This window comes from Bombina bombina, chromosome 6 (genome assembly GCF_027579735.1).
Source record: "Bombina bombina isolate aBomBom1 chromosome 6, aBomBom1.pri, whole genome shotgun sequence".
Lineage (NCBI taxonomy): Eukaryota > Metazoa > Chordata > Amphibia > Anura > Bombinatoridae > Bombina > Bombina bombina.
In genome coordinates, this window is record NC_069504.1 from 653,172,681 (window position 1) to 653,190,942 (window position 18,262).

The 18,262-nt window shown below is 40.9% G+C and overlaps 1 protein-coding gene across 1 annotated transcript in view; it reads right to left on the reverse strand.

Moving 5' to 3' along the window:
- TTLL13 (tubulin tyrosine ligase like 13) overlaps positions 1-18,262 on the reverse strand; it is a 162,880-nt gene that overhangs the window by 56,994 nt on the left and 87,624 nt on the right. Inside the window, exon 12 of the mRNA XM_053717702.1 lies at positions 3,810-3,993. Within this exon, the coding sequence (XP_053573677.1) occupies positions 3,810-3,993 (184 nt within the window). The remainder of the gene's footprint in view (positions 1-3,809; positions 3,994-18,262) is intronic.

Sequence of the window (18,262 nt, forward strand, 5' to 3'; positions counted from 1 at the left end):
ACCTGATTAACTGGGCCAAGGCTAACTGAGGCCAGGCCAGAAGAGCATTGAAGATTGCTCTCAGCTCCAGAATGTTTATGGGTAGAACAGACTCCGACCGAGTCCATGTTCCCTGAGCCTTTAGAGAGCCCCAGACTGCTCCCCATCCCAAAAGGCTGGCGTCTGTTGTCACAATCACCCAAGAGGGTCTGTGAAAGCAGGTTCCCTGGGAGAGATGATCCTGAGGCAACCACCAAAGAAGAGAATTCCTTGTCTCTTGCTCCAGCTGTAATCGTGAATGGGATGCTGTCCATTGCCGTTACCATCAGACCGATTACCTCCATGCACTGAGCCACTGATGGCCAAGGACTGAAGCGCTAGGCAAGAATCGAAAATCTTTGATTTCCTGACTTTTGTCGGAAAAATTTTCAGGAATCTATTATGGTTCCCAAGAAAATTACCCTTGTATTTGGAACTAAGGAACTCTTTTCCAAATTTACCTTCGAACCATGAGATTGCAGGAAATATAACAACATTTCCGTGTGGGATCTTGCTTGATGAAAGGATGGCACCTGAACCAGAATGTTGTCCAGATAAGGCACCACTGCAATGCCCCGCAATCGGAGCACCGCCAACAGGGATCCCAGAACCTTTGAGAAAATTCTGGGAGCTGTGGCAAGGCCGAATGGAAGAGCCATGGACTGGAAGTGTTTGTCTAGAAATGCAAACCTTAGAAACTTGTGATGGTCCCTGTGGATGGGAACATACAGGTACACGTCCTTTAAATCTACCGTTGTCATAAATTGACCCTCTTGGAACAAAGGAAGAATGGAACAAATAACAAAATTCCATCTTGAAGGACGGCACTCTGAGGAATTTGTTTAAACTCTTGAGATCTAAAATTGGTCTGCAGGTTCCCTCCTTTTTGGAAACCATGAACAAATTAGAAAAAAAAATCGGAACAGGAACTATCACGCCCAGATCGGAGAGGTCCCGAACACAGTGTAAGAATGCCTCTTTTTGTCTGGTATACAAATAATCTTGAGAGCAGAAACCTGCCCCTGGGAGGAAAGGTCTTGAACTCTAGTTTGTATCTCTGGGACACGATGTCCACCGCCCAAGGATCCTGAACATCTTGAACCCAAGCCTGAGTGAAGAAGGAAAGTCTGCCCCCCACAAGATCCGGTCCCGGATCGGGGACAGGCCCTTCATGCTGCTTTTGATTCAATAGCAGGCTTTTTGGATTGTTTTCCCTTGTTCCAAGACTGATTGGGCCTCTAGGAAGGCTTGGACTGCTCCTGCTTGGAAGAGGGAGAGGAAGGCTTTCCTTTGAAATTTCGAAAGGAACGAAAATTAGTCTGAAGTCCCTTTTGTTTATTTCTCTTATCCTGAGGGAGGAAATGGCCCTTTCCTCCTGTGATGTCAGAAATTATTTCCGTCAAGCCCGGCCCAAACAAGATCTTTCCCTTGTAAGGAATCAGCAAATGTTTAGACTTAGATAACACATCCGCAGACCAAGATTTTAACCATAAAGCTCTGCAGGCCAGTACGGCAAAACCAGACATCTTAGCTCCTAGCTTAATAACCTGAAGGGAAGCATCTGTGATAAAGGACAACTGTTACTTTTGTTACAACCCACGAACAAAGGCACCACAAGGGCTATTTCCCTATTATTATATAATTCCAAACTTAATGTTTATTGGTTTATAAGATTTATATTATATAGGGAATGGTGCTAAATGCATAAAAATAAATACTCCAAAAAGACCAAGAAGACTCTCACTAGATTGTGGATATCTCCTGAAAGTATGCACAAGTAAGCACTCTTAGCCTAGACTTTTGAGGCGGTTTTTCCAGACCGGGAAAAAAATAAAATATAACTTTTATTATACATTGCACTTAAAATAAGGGTAACACACACTTTAAAATCGACACTAGCACTATCATGCAATTGGACTGTATATCTTATTTTGGGTGAAGAATTATAATATCAGTGGCCTATGGTGCTTATCTTAATTCCCCCAAAATACTGTAATCTTGAATATGTTATACTTAGAAGAAAAGAGTCCCCCAACACTGTGTATGTTAGGTGATCCTCTACTATGCACTCTTTATAGGAATGTTTGGGTACCCTAGTAATCCTTATGTATATAGTGTCATCCAGGAATGGTTCTAAATAAACTCCCTCTGTTTGTATACCTGAGAGTTGTGTATTTATTTGTAAAACAGCAGTTGCAATTTTTTGCTGTGGAGTTAGCTAAAGCGCTATATAAATTCAAAATTCTAGAGTTGCCTCTGGTGGCTAGAAAAATGTAACACTATGTTGTGTACATTGGCGTTATAAAAAGTAGTTATAATTTTGGCACAACTCTGATATCTTGCAAAGTCTGAACGGCTTCAAAATGTAACAATATTTTTATTTTGCGTTTTGGAGACGTTACCCTCTCAGTAATTCCCCAATAAGGCACAATTTATATTTTCTTTTGTATATACTGAGGACTTCCAAATGCCCTTATCTTTGTTTCAAGAGAACATATCTCTGTAATCCCTGTATCAGTATAGTTTGTATTTGGCTATATAAGTCTCTGCATTTTATAAGCAATGTCTTGTGACACAGTTCTATTCGGTTCTGTGTATATTTTTCACAGAGCCTTAGGTGAAATAAGTAACGCTGTTTATAAAGCTTTAAGTTCAGTTTGATTCTTTTGCCGATATCTCTATTATTGTATTTGTACTATCATTGCGCTTGCTAAGCTTGCCATTCAGCATAACCTCTCTGGTTTAGTTTAAGGGTAGTTTATAGGCTAAATAATTCAATATTGTATATATTCAACCCTGGCTAAGTCTGGCACAACCCAGACTATTCCACAAATTAACTAAGTATAGTTATAATCATCGTTGGTCTAATTTAACATGAAGTGCTAGGCAGTTAAAAATTTGAGCGCCCAAACGCTCACATAGACTCCTGACTAGTTTCGCCCATCCGGGCTTTGTCAATGATAGTACAATGATAGCGCAATGATAGTACAAATACAATAATAGCGCAATGATAGTACAAATACAATAATAGAGATATCGGCAAAAGAATCTGTGGTGCTCTTTGCCGCCTCCTGCTGGGCAGGAGTGATATTCCCAATAGTAATTAGATGATCCATGGACTCATTGTGTCATTAGATAGAAATCAAGTTTTCTGTTCCATTAATAAAAAAATTATTTTTGCATGTGAAGGGCAGTGATTGCTTCAAAGTGTATTCTTCTTTCCCTCCCTTTCTCCCTCAACTCCCTCCCTCCCTTCTTTCCCTCCCTCCCGTCTCTAAACTCCCTCCTTTGCTCCTTTCTTTCACTCCTTTCTTTACCTCCTCTCCCTCCCCACTTCTCTCTCCCCTCCCTTTTTTCCTTTCCCTCCCTTTTCTCCCCTTCCCTTCTTGTCTCTCCCTTCTCTAAGGGAGAAAATGGTACGAGATGGTATGTGTTTTGTTAGCTCATTTTCTTTTGAATTGTTATGAAAAAAATAAAAAAAATAATAATTTTTACACACTGACCCACAAAAACATTAAGGGGAAAACAGGCCTAAATTTTTTTTTTTTTTGGGGGGGGGGCAGGGCTTTGAGTGCCTAGGGCAGCACAAAACCTAAATACGCCACTGTGCTCAACTCATAATCTAGCTGTATGTTAATTAAAATTCCCTTTAAACAGATACTAAATAGATCTAAAATGATAAAATAGTACTATATTTTATCATTTATTGGCTCCTATGTATATAGTTAGGCAGTGCAACAAATTATTTTTACTATATTTAGACTATACAAGCTTATTATACGTTCTAGTACCTTTTTCTCTGAAATATCACCGCTACTGGAGGCAGCACGGGCTATAGGTCTCACTGGTCCCTTGTTCTTTATAGGCTTTTCACCTGCTGATTCTCCTTGTAAACGTTCCTTATAATCTCTTTTCTTCTTTCCATCGGTAATTCCCTTTTGGTCTTGCTTTAAACGTAGTCCTTCTATTTGCTGCCTAACATAAAAAATATTTTATATGTAATTCCCTTTGATTAACAATTAAATTGCAAAATGAATTAGATATTACTGTCACCTAGATTACAAGTTTTGCGCTATAGAGGGTATTTAACGAATGCAACAAAAGTTTTTGAAAAGCCACCTTGTGCGTGCGATATGGTTGCGTTGAGCTCCATACTGCACAAAATACAAGCGCTGCTTTGACGTGCTTGTGCACGCTTTCCCCATAGACATCAATGGGGAGAGTGTGTCAGAAAAAAATCTAACACCTGCGATCGCGGAATGAAAAGCTCCGTAACGCATTCCCATTGATGTCTAAGGGGAAAAAAGTTATTAACCCCTATTCCCCTGCACCCCAACATCGCCCCCACACTAAAATAAAGATATTAACCCATATTCCGCTGCCAGTAAATAAAGCTATTAACCCCTAAACCTCTGGCCTCCCAAATCACTATCACTAAATAAACCTATTAACCCCTAAACCGCCAGCCCCCCACATTGCAACAACCTAAATTAAACTATTAACCCCTAAACCTAACCCTAACACCCCCTAACTTTAACATAATTATAATAGAGCTAAATTAAAGTTACAATTATTAACTAAATAATACCTATTTAAAACTAAATACATACTTACTAATAACTAATACTTAACTAATAGTTATATTATAGCTAGCTTAGGTTTTATTTTTATTTCACAGGTAAGTTCGTATTTATTTTAACTAGGTAGTTAGTAAATAGTTGAAACAAGGCCGCTGCAGAGCGTGACGTAGGGAGGTGAGCCGTAAGCCGCCCAGCTGTAAGGGAAACTCTGAGACACAGCCCCGTGAGGTGCAGATTAGGCGCGGCTAAGCGCCAGCCGCAAAATCGTACAATATAAGAAGGTACAGCACTCGTGGGACACAATGAATGTATAAAAATTGAAATTTATTGAAAAACATTAAAAATGTGGAGGCATAGAACAGGGAATTAACCCCTTATGCGTTTCATGCTGCAAACAGGCACTTAATCATAGGGATGGGTGTTTGCTACCGGACATAGCCTATTTAAAGGCATAGCATCCAATAAAAAAAACACCCAGAGAAAGATTAAAACAATCAACAATATAAAAACATGTTATTGTAAACATCTTAATGTGAACATATGGGAACAGGATGGTGCAGCATATGAAGAAAACATGAACAATCAAATACATCTTAATAAATGTTTTACATGATTAATAGCAAGTAGGGCTATTGATAGGTACTATTGCAGACATTTTTGACACTGGCAATAACAACTGACAACTCAATACAAGACGATGTAGAAGTTGATGTAAAAAACCTGCAAAGATACAACAATTGCGCACTCGTAATACACAAACCTCCTATGATTAAGTGGATAATGAACACTCTATAACATTTAGTGATAGGAGAGTGCTGTACCTTCTTAGTTAATAGTTAATAACTATTTACTAACTAGTCTACCTAGATAAATTAAATACAAACTATTTACTAACTACCTAGATAAAATCAATACAAACTTACCTGTAAAATAAAACAAAGCTGCCTTACACTAAAACCTACCATTACAAAAATAAAAAACACTAAAATTTCAAAAAATAAAAAAACCTACCATTACAAAAAATAACAAACAAAATTCAAAAATCCAAAACAATAAAAATGATTCCTATTCTAATACCCTGTTTTTTAAAAAAAACCTAATCTATAATGAACTACCAAGGGCCCTTAAAAGGGCCTTTTGTAGGGCATTGCCCTAAAGAAATCAGCTATTTTTATACAAAAGAAAAACAAACACCCCCTAACAGTATACAAACACCCACCCCCCAAACCCACAAAAAAAAAGTAAAACCTAATCCACCCATTGCCCTGAAAAGGGCATTTGTATAGGCAATAGGAATGATTTGAACAGCCAATTGGATTTTAGCAGCCCTAATTCCTATTGGCTGATTTAAAATTTTCAGCCAATAGGAATGCAATGGTAACCCCAGTATAAAAACATAAATTATGCTTACCTGATAATTTCATTTTTATTGAGGGGAATCCACGGCTTCATTCATTACAATTGGGAATTAAGAACCTGGCCACCAGGAGGAGGCAAAGACAACCCCAGCCAAAGGCTTAAATACCTCCCCCACTTCCCTCATCCCCAGTCATTCTGCCAAGGGAACCAGGAACAGTAGGAGAAATATCAGAATATAAATGGTGCCAGAAGATGATTAAATTTAGGTCCACCCCATGGAGATACGGGCGGGAGCCATGGACTCTCCTCCCCTCGATGGAAATGAAATTATCAGGTAAGCATAATTTATGTTTTCCATATAAAGGGGAGGAGAGTCCACGGCTTCATTCATTACTATTGGGAACATATACCCAAGCTCTAGAGGACACTGAATGAAACCGGGAGGGTAAAAGGCGGACCCTAATCTGAGGGCACCACAGCCTGCAAAACCTTTCTTCCGAAAACAACTTCCAGAGGAGCAAAAACAAAAAATTTGTAAAACTTTGTAAAAGTGTGTAAGGAGGACCAGGTAGCCACCTTACAAATTTGCTCCATAGAGGCCTCATTCTTGAAGGCCCAAGATGAAGCCACAGCTCTAGTTGAATGAGCCATGATCCTCTGAGGAGGCTTATGTCCCGCTGTCTCATAAGCCAAATGAATCAAGCTCCTCAACCAAAAAGACAAGGAAGTAGCAGAGGCCCTTTGCCTCTTGCACTTCCCAGAATACACCACAAAAAGAGATGTAGACTGTCTGAAATCCTTTGTAGCCTGAAGATAGAGCTTCAAGGCACGAACCACATCCAAGTTAAGAAGTAACCTCTCCTTTAAAGAAGAAGGGTTAGGACACAAGAAAGGAACCACTATTTCCTGATTGATGTTATGGTTAGACACCACCTTGGGGAGAAACCCCAACCCAGTGCGAAGTACAGCCTTATCCGCATGAAACACCAGATAAGGAGGATCACATTGCAAGACAGCTAATTCAGATACTGTGCGTGCCGATGCAAAAGCCAACAGGAAGAGAACCTTCAAGGACAGAATCTTAATGTCAATGGAATGCATAGGTTCAAACGGAACCCTCTGCAAAACCTTAAGGACTACGTTTAAGCTCCAAGGCAGAGCCAACTGTCTAAAGACAGGCCTGATTCTAGACAGAGCCTGAACAAAAGATTGAATGTCAGGGAGCTCAGCGAGTCTCCTATGCAACAAAACTGATAAAGCCGAAATCTGTCCCTTTAAGAAACTAGTGGCAAGACCCTTCTCCAAAAAATCCTGGAGAAAGGCCAGAATCCTGGATACCTTCACCTTATGCCAAGGATATCTATGCTTCTCACACCAGGACAAGTAAGTCCTCCACACTTTATAGCAGATGTGACGAGTGACTGGCTTCCTTGCCTGAATAAGAGAATCAATCACACTTTCAGAAAAGCCTCTCTTGGCTAAGACTAGGCGTTCAATCTCCATGAAGTCAGCCTCAGAGAATCTAGATTTCGATGTTGAAAAGGACCCTGTGACAGCAGATCCCTGCGACAGGGTAACCTCCACAGCGGAGAGGATGACATCCCCACAAGATCCGCAAACCACGTCCTCCATGGCCACAAAGGAGCAATTAGAATGGCCTGTTTGATGCGTGGCCACAAAGGAGCAATTAGAATGGCCTGTTTGATGCGTGCCACTACTCGAGGTAGAAGTGGAAGCGGTCAAAAAATGTAAGCTAGGCTGAATCCCCAAGGAACCACTAGGGCATCTATCAGCTCTGCCTGGGGATCCTTGGACCTCGACCCGTATCGAGGTGGCTTGCAATTTAGTCTGGACACCATGATATCTATCTCCGGCGTTCCCCATTTGTGACAAATCTCCACAAACACCTCGAGGTGAAGAGACCATTCCCCCGGATGGAAGGAATATCTGCTGAGAAAAACAGCTTTCCAGTTGTCCACGCCTGGTATGTGAATCGCTGAGAGTGAGCAGTCGTGGGACTCTGCCCATTCCAGAATCCGAAACACCTCCCTCATCAGCCAACGAGGTAATGTTGTCGGTCTGGAATATGATGAAACTGACTGACCCCAGAGAAGGCCACGCCTTCATAGCATTGTAAATTGCTCGTAGTTCTAGGATGTTGATCGGAAGGAGAAACTCCTCCCTGGACCACTTTCCTTGTGCCATCTTGGCATCCCAAACAGCTCTGCATCCTGACAGACTGGCGTCCGTGGTCACAATCACCCAGGACTGTCTCAAGAAGGATGTCCCCACGGACAGTTGCTCCGGACAGGTCCACCAAGAGAGGGAGTTCCGAGTCCGAGCATCCATGGATATCAGCTGTGATAGATCTGAATAATCGCCGTTCCTTTGTCTCAACATGCACAATTGAAGAGGTCTGAGATGGAACCTGGCGAATGGGATGACATCTATGCTTGACACCATGAGGCCTATCACCTCCATACATTGAGCCACCGACGGGCTCGTGGAGGACTGAAGGGCAAGACAGGTGGACGCAAGCTTCCTGCACCGCCGATCCGTGAGAAATATCTTCATGGACATAGAGTCTATTATCGTGCCCAGGAACTCTACCCTGTTGCTGGGAACCAGGGAACTCTTTCCTGACTTGATTTTCCAACCGTGAGATCGGAGAAGCAAGAGAAGAGTCCTCAAATTATCCTCTGCGAGGTTGAACAACTGCGCCTGAACTAAGATGTCGTCTAGATAAGGCACCACTGTGATGCCCCTGGATCTGGCCACTGCTAGCAGCGCCCCTAGAACCTTCCTGAAAACTCTCGGTGCCCTTGCTAGAACAAAAGGAAGGGCCACAAACTGGAAGTGTTAGTCCAGAAACGCAAATCTTAGGAACCTGAAGTGGTCTCTGTGGATTGACACATGAAGGTAAGCGTCCTTCAAATCTATAGTTGTCATGAACTGTCCCTCTTGAACTAGGGGCAGAATAGATCTGATTGTTTCCATTTTGAATGATGGAACACTCAGAAACTTGTTCAAACACTTCAGGTCCAGAATCGGGCGGAACGTGCCCTCCTTCTTTGGGACCACAAAAAGATTGGAAGAGCACCCTAGACCCCTTTCTGCTATGGGTACTGGTACAATAACCCCGAGAGGCGAGATCTCTCACACACTCTAGAAAGGCCTCTCTCTTCTCTGGTCTTGAAGACTTAGTTTGAAAATAGACATGGATATAACACCCATTATGAGGGAGAATACATCAACCAACGTAATAACTATCCCCAGTATGTAAGGGAATATACTAATTAATACAACAGTAACCATAATCACAAATGGTGTAATAATAGAACTATAGATGGCCCCCCTTCAGAGAGGACCAACAATACACAATATAGAAATGAAAAAAACTGGAGGATACCACTAAGAAATAGATTTCTGCCCCCTTTCACAAAAACCAGAGAAAGATCAACAAAAAGAAAGGAAAGATACAGCTCAAGGGGCACATTTTTTAGGAGACAACCCAAGGGCAGAGAATGCAAGAGGCAATATCATAGAAAAAGTACAACTAGCTCCACTAATGAATCAAAGAAAAAGAACGTTAGAGGAAAGAGAGGAGGAAGGAATAAAAATAATAAATAAACCCAGAGAAAGGAGGGAGATCTGGTAGAACCCAGAGATCAGGGAATATTTAATATTAGCAAAATAGAGTTGAACAATGAGAAAAAAAAGTGTTAGGACGAGGATTATCCTTTGCCCCTACTTCAAAATTAAACAAATTCGAGACTCATATAAATGTCACCCAATTTGTGAGAAAACTAACATTGAAAAGACATTTTCTCAAGCACCCAGTAGAATTTAATATGAAACAACCAACGATTACAACAGCCAAATACCAACATAAAGAACTCAAACCGAAATCTAGATTTTACCCTACACAAGATAAAGGCAAAAATGTGGAAATGTTTGAAATGCTAGTACAGAAAGACTTAGAAAAATGTAATACAAATAGAAGACTAACACAAAATTTAACCAAATCAGAATATTGTACTCTACAAAAGTTAAAAAAGAACAAAGACATTATCATCAAGCCAGCTGATAAAGGGGGAGGGATCGTTATAATGGATAGAGATTATTATATAAAAGAAGCTGAAAGACTCTTGAAAGATGAACCTACTTACAAAGAACTTAAAAGAGATCCCACCAGAGCTGACCAAATTCTACTTAAAATGCACCTAGAAGCAGCCAAAGATAAAGGCATTCTTAATACAAAAGAGTTTAACTATCTGTCCCCAGAATTCCCTAGGATCCCAATCTTTTATTTTTTACCCAAGATCCACAAAGACTTGACTAACCCCCCAGGTCGACCAATAATCTCAGGTATACAATCATTAACATCAAATCTGTCCCAGTATATAGACAGCTTCCTTCAGAAGTATGTGAGGCAATTGCCATCATTTCTTAAAGACTCGACACAAGTCTTACAACTTTTAGATAATTTAAAAACCGAGGGAGAGATAATCCTGGCTACATGTGACGTGACATCGCTATATACAAACATAGCACATGATCTAGGTATAAGAGCCGTCTCAAATTTTCTATCTAAAGATGATAAAATCAATAAAGAACAAAGAGATTTTATTATAGATAGCATAAGATTTATCCTAGAGAATAATACTTTTGTATTTAACAATAAAATGTATGTACAAATTAAAGGGACCGCTATGGGCACCAGGTTTGCGCCAAGCTATGCGAACCTTTTTATGGGAGATTGGGAATCCGATCTCCTAGCTTCGAGTAGTTTGGCACAAAACCTGGTAGCCTATAAGCAGTACATAGATGACATTCTGATTATTTGGAAAGGGGATAACCAAACACTGGTTAATTTCTTTACAGCAATGAACATAAATGATAGGGGGTTACAATTTACCTATGAACTTAGTAAAGAAAGAATCTCTTAGACTTGGATATAGAACTGGAAACAAAAAAATTCACTACAAAAACATTTTTCCAAAAAGTCGACTTGAATAAGTTTATTCATTCAGAAAGCTGTCACCTTTCCAGATTGAAAAATAATATTCCTCGAGCTCAATTCCTGAGAATAAGAAAAAACTGCATGAATATAGTAGATTATGAAGAACAGGCCAAAATCTTAAGTAAAAAATTTGGAGATAAGGGTTATGAAGAGAAACAAATTGAAGATAATTATGAAGAAATCAAACAAATAGATAGACAAACATTACTTAAATACAAAGATAAAACAAATCCGTTAACAAACGAAACAAATGAAATATCAGTACCATTTATTACAACCTACAATGGAGAATTTTAGACAGTGGAAAAAATAGTACGGAAACACTGGCACCATATTAGGGAAGACCCGATTTTAGGAGATCGGATACCCATAAATCCAAGATTTATTTATAAAAAATCAAGAAATTTAAAGACAATGTTAGCACCTAGCGAATTTAAATCTAAAACTCAGCCAAAAGAACAAGATTTGTTGGGCAATATTTTAAAAGGATTTTTTCCTTGCCATTGCTGCAGGGCATGCAATTATAGCAGTAAAACTAAGCAATATACATCTACTCAAACAGGGGAGATATTACATATTAAAGATACAATAAGATGTACTGATAACATCCTTCTTAACATGTTTTCCAGGTTTTTATCCATGGGCTCTTTAAACGACGAACTATCCTCGAGGGTAATAGTTGTCCACTTAGTGAGCATAGAGATAGCCCCATCCACCTTGGGAATGGTCCCCCACAGCTCAAGCTTAGAGTCCGGAACAGGAAACAGTTTTTTAAAAGAAGAAGAAGAAGAAGAAGAAGAAGAAGAAGAAGGGGAAAAGGGGGACCCTATTCATTCTTAATAATATTTGCCATCTTAACGGGAACCGGGAAAGTCTGAGGCAGCACCCTGTCCTTGTACACCTTGTCAAGCTTAGGAATCGCAGATTCCTCCGGGATCTTAGGTTCCAGAACCTCCAAAGTAGCAAGTACCTGTCGCAGCAGAAAACGCAAATTTTCCATCCTAAACCTATAACCAGGCTCCTCCGCAGCAGGAGGCTTAGATGACATGGACTCCGACCCAGAATGGACCTCCTCCGAAGAGTCAGAGTGGACCTCAACCTCGTACAGAGCCTCTGGATCTGCCATCGGTGAGGACAAATCCTGGGTCGAGCCGCTATGCTACATCCTACGCTTGCGCTTAGCAGAACGTGGTAAGGCATGAATCACTTTAGAAACCGCCGATTCCAGTTGGTCCGCAAAGTCTGAGGGCCAATGAATCTCTTCCGAAAGGAGTAACGGTTGGACCCCGGGGTACTGCATGTGCAATCGGAGATGAATGCAGGGAACGCACCTCACAGGGCGAAGAACCCTCAGAGGTGGACAGCTCAGTAGTACTAGAATCAGTTTACATTTTGATATTGTAACTTTATCAAGGCATGTGGAACATAGTTGAGCAGGCTGATCTACCAGAACCTCCTCACAATAAACACAAGAATGAGACTTTGTTATGGAGGGAGAGCCCTCTAACGCGTCAGAGTCCTCCATCGCTTGCACTTATGGGAAGACTAGCTTAATTTACAAAAAGGCACCTTTATACCACCAATGGCCAGGGCACTCACCACCTCCTAGGACCCGGACTACAGAAACCACTATGTCTTCTGCACCACAGATCAACAGAGAAGGATAGATAGGCACGCCCGACACGTGGAATGCCTGGCAGGACCGCCCCTGCACTAGGGAAAATCGCGCCAAACATGGCCACGCAAGAATCCCACAAGTCACCTGAAAGTTCCACACATTGCCAGAGCCTCATCTCGCACAAAACGCAGCAATGACACAATAAACAATATCATGTATAAACCCCCCCCCCCCCCGTTCAATAATCCCCCTTCAAGGAATATTACCCCTTGATTCTGTAAAGATAAAAAGGCGCCACACTGTGACCCTGTCTTCTACGTTATCATCATTATCATCATCAATAAAAAAATTAAACGTTCTACGCCGTGGAACAGGAACACGGCCTTTCAAGTGTGACGAATAGTAGCATCGCCTCCGCCATGGACTTGAGAGAAGAAAGCAGGCAGCAAAGCGAAGTTCGACAATGCTGGTTGCTTGAGGAGCTGTTAATCTGAGTCAGGATGGTTTCACAGAAAGAAACTTCCTGCATCTCCAGACTCTAACTTTCGCCCAGGCCCTCACTGAGAGACTGACAGGACTACTTAAAACTCCAAACCCAATGCGAAGAGTACTACCCTCCATAAGAGACTACTCCGAAACTCCGGCACTTCTCTGCCATCCTCCTGTGATGAAAGGCAAAGAATGACTGGGGGATGAGGGAAGTGGGGGAGGTATTTAAGCCTTTGGCTGGGGTGTCTTTGCCTCCTCCTGGTGGCCAGGTTCTTAATTCCCAATAGTAATGAATGAAGTCGTGGACTCTCCTCCCCTTTAGATGGAAAGGGGTACCTTGCATTTGAATCCTCAGTGTGCGGCGGACGATCGCATGAAGAGGACCTCCACATTGGATCGATGGACTTCTGCCTGGACCTCAGCCTTGGACCTTCTCCTGGACCTACGCCTCCGCGCACTGACCGCTCCGCCTCCCCAGGGATGAAGAAGATGCCGGTCCCGCGATGGATGAAGATGGAGCCGTCTGGATGAAGATGGAGCCACCGGGATGAAGATCGTTCAAGCAGGACTTCAGCAACTGTGAGTACCTAAAGAGGGGTTAGGTTTTTTTGGGGTGGGTTTTTTTTTAGATTGGGGTTTGGGCATTTCTTAAAAGAGCGGAATGCCTTTTAAGGGCAAGAAAAAGAGCTGAATGCCCTTTTCAGGGTAATGGGTAGATTAGGTTTTTCTAGATAGTTTTTTTTTTTGTGGGTTTGGGGGGTGGGGGTTTGTAATGTTAGTGTTAGTCTTTGTATTTTTGTTTAGAAAAAGAGCTGATTTCTTTAGGGCAATGCCCTACAAAAGGCCCTTTAAAGGACCCTTGGTAGTTTATTATAGATTAGGGTTTTTTTATTTTGGGGTGTTTTTTTTTTTTTTTAAGCAGGGTATTAGAATAGGAATAATTTTTATTGTTTTGGATAATTTCGCTTGTTATTTTTTGTAATGGTATGTTTTTTTATTTTTTGTAACGGTAGGTTTTTTTATTTTTTTGTAATTTTACTGTTTTTTATTTTTAGTTTTATTTCACAGGTAAGTTTGTATTTATTTTAACTAGGTAGTTAGTAAATAGTTATAACTATTTACTAACTAGTCTACCTAGTTAAAATAAATACAAACTTACCTGTGAAATAAAAATAAAACATAAGCTAGCTACAATATAACTATTAGTTATATTGTAGCTAGCTTATGTTTTATTTCGCAGGTAAGTATGTATTTAGTTTTAAAAATGCATTATTTAATTAATAATTGTAACTTTAATTTAGCTCTATTTTAATTATGTTAAAGTTAGGGGGTGTTAGGGTTAGGTTAAGGGGTTAATTGTTTAATTTAGGTTGTTGCGATGTGGGGGGCTGGCAGTTTAGGGGTTAATAGGTTTATTTAGTAGTAGTGATGTGAGAGGCCAGAGGTTTAGGGTTTAATAACTTTACTTCGTGGTGGTGGAATAGGGGTTAATATTTTTATTATAGTGTGGGCGATGTTGGGGTGCGGGGAATAGGGGTTAATAACTTTAGTATGGAATAGGGATTAATAAATGTTATTAGAGTCGGCAATGTCGGGAGTGGCAGATTAGGGGTTAATAGGTTTAATATAGTATTTGCGATGTGGGAGGGCCTCGGTTTAGGGGTTAATAGGAAGTTTATGGGTGTTAGTATACTTTGTAACACTTTAGCTATGAGTTTTATGTAACAGTTTTGTTGCGTAAAACTCATAACTACTGCTCTCAGATGGTGGTACGGAACTTGTCATTATAGGGTGTAACGCAAGCTTTTTAGCCTCACTGCAAAACTCGTAATGGCAGCGCTATGGGAATCCCATGAAAAAACGTAATTTTTTCGAGTGCGGTACTGACGTTGCGTTACAGGCTAAAATGCTTGCGGTACCGATATTCCGACAAGACTTGTAATGGCTGTGTTGCCGTTTTAACGCTTAAATTACCATATTTTTCATCATTAAAACACGAACGCAAAACTTGTAATCTACCTGTGTGTAAACTGAATGTGTTTCATAGAAAAAAAGAAAAAAACGTATATACTAAAACCTGAAATAAATATAATTTATGCTTACCTGATAAATTAATTTCTCTCATGGTGTTAAGAGTCCACAATCAGTTACTCCTGGAGGAATTATACTCCTGGCCACTAGGAGGAGCTGAAGATCCCAAAATTCCCAGAGCCCTTAAAACTCCTCAAACCTTACAGGAAACTAGTCTGATGTATAGCCAAGCTATAAAAGAAGAAGGTAGGAAAATAAAACAAGAGATATAAAAAGGAAGAAGGAAAAAAGAGGTGCATACACAAACTCACGCCTGAAAAAAAACAATCATAATAGAAAAAAATTGGACAGGGGCTCATGGACTCTCTCAAATTATATTTTCTTTCATAAAGGTGGTGAAAGTCAACGTTCTATTACTTTTGGGAGCTAATACCCAATCTGTGAAGTCCACACAGATAAGGTAGAGGTTAAGGGGGATCCTACACAGCAGAATATGTTTTCTTTTCTCTTGTTAAGTGTATCCAGTCCACGGATCATCCATTACTTATGGGATATTAACTCCTCCCCAACAGGAAGTGCAAGAGGATTCACCCAGCAGAGCTGCTATATAGCTCCTCCCCTAACTGCCATTACCAGTCATTCTCTTGCACCCAACGACTAGATAGGATGTGTGAGAGGACTATGGTGATTATATTTAGTTTTATACCTTCAATCAAAAGTTTGTTATTTTATAATAGCACCGGAGTGTGTTATTCCTTCTCTGGTAGAATTTGAAGAAGAATCTACCTGAGTTTTTACTATGATTTTAGCCGGCGTAGTTAAGATCATATTGCTGTTTCTCGGCCATCTGAGGAGAGGTAAACTTCAGATCAGGGGACAGCGGGCAGATTAATTTGCAAAGAGGTATGTAGCAGCTTATTATTTTCTGACAATGGAATTGATGAGAAAATTCTGCCATACCGATATAATGTAAACTCAGCCTTAAATGCAGTAGCAGCAACTGGTATCAGGCTGTCATGTATGTATATTTTACACTTCAGTATTCTGGGGAATGGCACTTCACTGGAATTATACTGTGTGCATAAGACTTTAGCCTAATTTGCAGGGACTGGCAACAGGCTCTTTAATAACACTTAATTTATGTTAAACGTTTTTTGCTGGCATGTAAAATCGTTTCATTTTCTGAGGTACTGGGTGAATAAAATGTTTTGGGCATTATTTTCAGATTCAGATATTTCAAATTTTAAATTTAAGCTGGAAAACCTCCGTGTATTACTAGGGGAGGTGTTAGCGGCTCTGAATGATTGTAACACAGTTGCAATACCAGAAAAAATGTGTAGGTTGGATAAATATTTTGCGGTACCGTCGAGTACTGACGTTTTTCCTATACCTAAGAGACTTACTGAAATTGTTACTAAGGAGTGGGATAGACCCGGTGTGCCGTTCTCACCCCCTCCGATATTTAGAAAGATGTTTCCAATAGACACCACCACACGGGACTTATGGCAAACGATCCCTAAGGTGGAGGGAGCAGTTTCTACTTTAGCTAAGCGTACCACTATCCCGGTGGAGGATAGCTGTGCCTTTTCAGATCCAATGGATAAAAAGTTAGAGGGTTACCTTAAGAAAATGTTTGTTCAACAAGGTTTTATATTGCAACCCCTTGCATGCATTGCGCCTGTCACGGCTGCAGCAGCATTTTGGTTTGGGTCTCTGGAAGGGACACTTGAATCAGCTCCATTAGATGAGATTACACACAGGCTTAAAGCTCTTAAGTTAGCTAACTCATTTATTTCAGATGCCGTAGTACATTTAACTAAGCTTACGGCTAAGAATTCCGGATTCGCCATTCAGGCGCGCAGAGCACTGTGGCTAAAATCCTGGTCAGCTGACGTTACTTCTAAGTCTAAATTTCTTAATATACCTTTCAAAGGGCAGACCTTATTCGGGCCCGGATTGAAAGAAATTATCGCTGACATTACAGGAGGTAAAGGCCATGCCCTGCCTCAAGACAGAGCCAAACCTAAGGCTAGACAATCTAATTTTCGTTCCTTTCGGAATTTCAAAGCAGGAGCAGCATCAACTTCCTCTGCTCCAAAACAAGAAGGATCTGTTGCTCGCTACAGACAAGGCTGGAGACCTAACCAGTCCTGGAACAAGGGCAAGCAGGCCAGGAAACCTGCTGGTGCCCCTAAAACAGCATGAATTGAGGGCCCCCGATCCGGGAACGGATCTAGTGGGGGGCAGACTTTCTCTCTTCGCCCAGGCTTGGGCAAGAGATGTCCAGGATCCCTGGGCGCTAGAGATAATATCTCAGGGATACCTTCTGGACTTCAAATACTCTCCCCCAAGAGAGAGATTTCATCTGTCAAGGTTGTCAACAAACCAAATAAAGAAAGAGGCGTTTCTACGCTGCGTACAAGAGCTTTTATTAATGGGAGTAATCCATCCAGTTCCACGGTCGGAACAGGGACAAGGGTTTTACTCAAATCTGTTTGTGGTTCCCAAAAAAGAGGGAACTTTCAGGCCAATCCTGGATTTAAAGATCCTAAACAAATTCCTAAGAGTTCCATCGTTCAAAATGGAGACTATTCGGACAATTTTACCCATGATCCAAAAGGGTCAGTACATGACCACAGTGGATTTAAAGGATGCTTACCTTCACATACCGATTCACAAAGATCATTACCGGTATCTAAGGTTTGCCTTTCTAGACAGGCATTACCAGTTTGTAGCTCTTCCATTCGGATTGGCTACGGCTCCGAGAATCTTCACAAAGGTTCTGGGTGCTCTTCTGGCGGTACTAAGACCGCGAGGAATTGCGGTAGCTCCGTACCTAGACGACATTCTGATACAAGCTTCAAGCTTTCAAACTGCCAAGTCTCATACAGAGTTAGTACTGGCATTTCTAAGGTCGCATGGATGGAAGGTGAACGAAAAGAAGAGTTCTCTCTTTCCACTCACAAGAGTTCCCTTCTTAGGGACTCTTATAGATTCTGTAGAAATGAAGATTTACCTGACAGAAGACAGGTTAACAAAGCTTCAAAATGCATGCCGTGTCCTTCATTCCATTCAACACCCGTCAGTAGCTCAATGCATGGAGGTGATCGGCTTAATGGTAGCAGCAATGGACATAGTACCCTT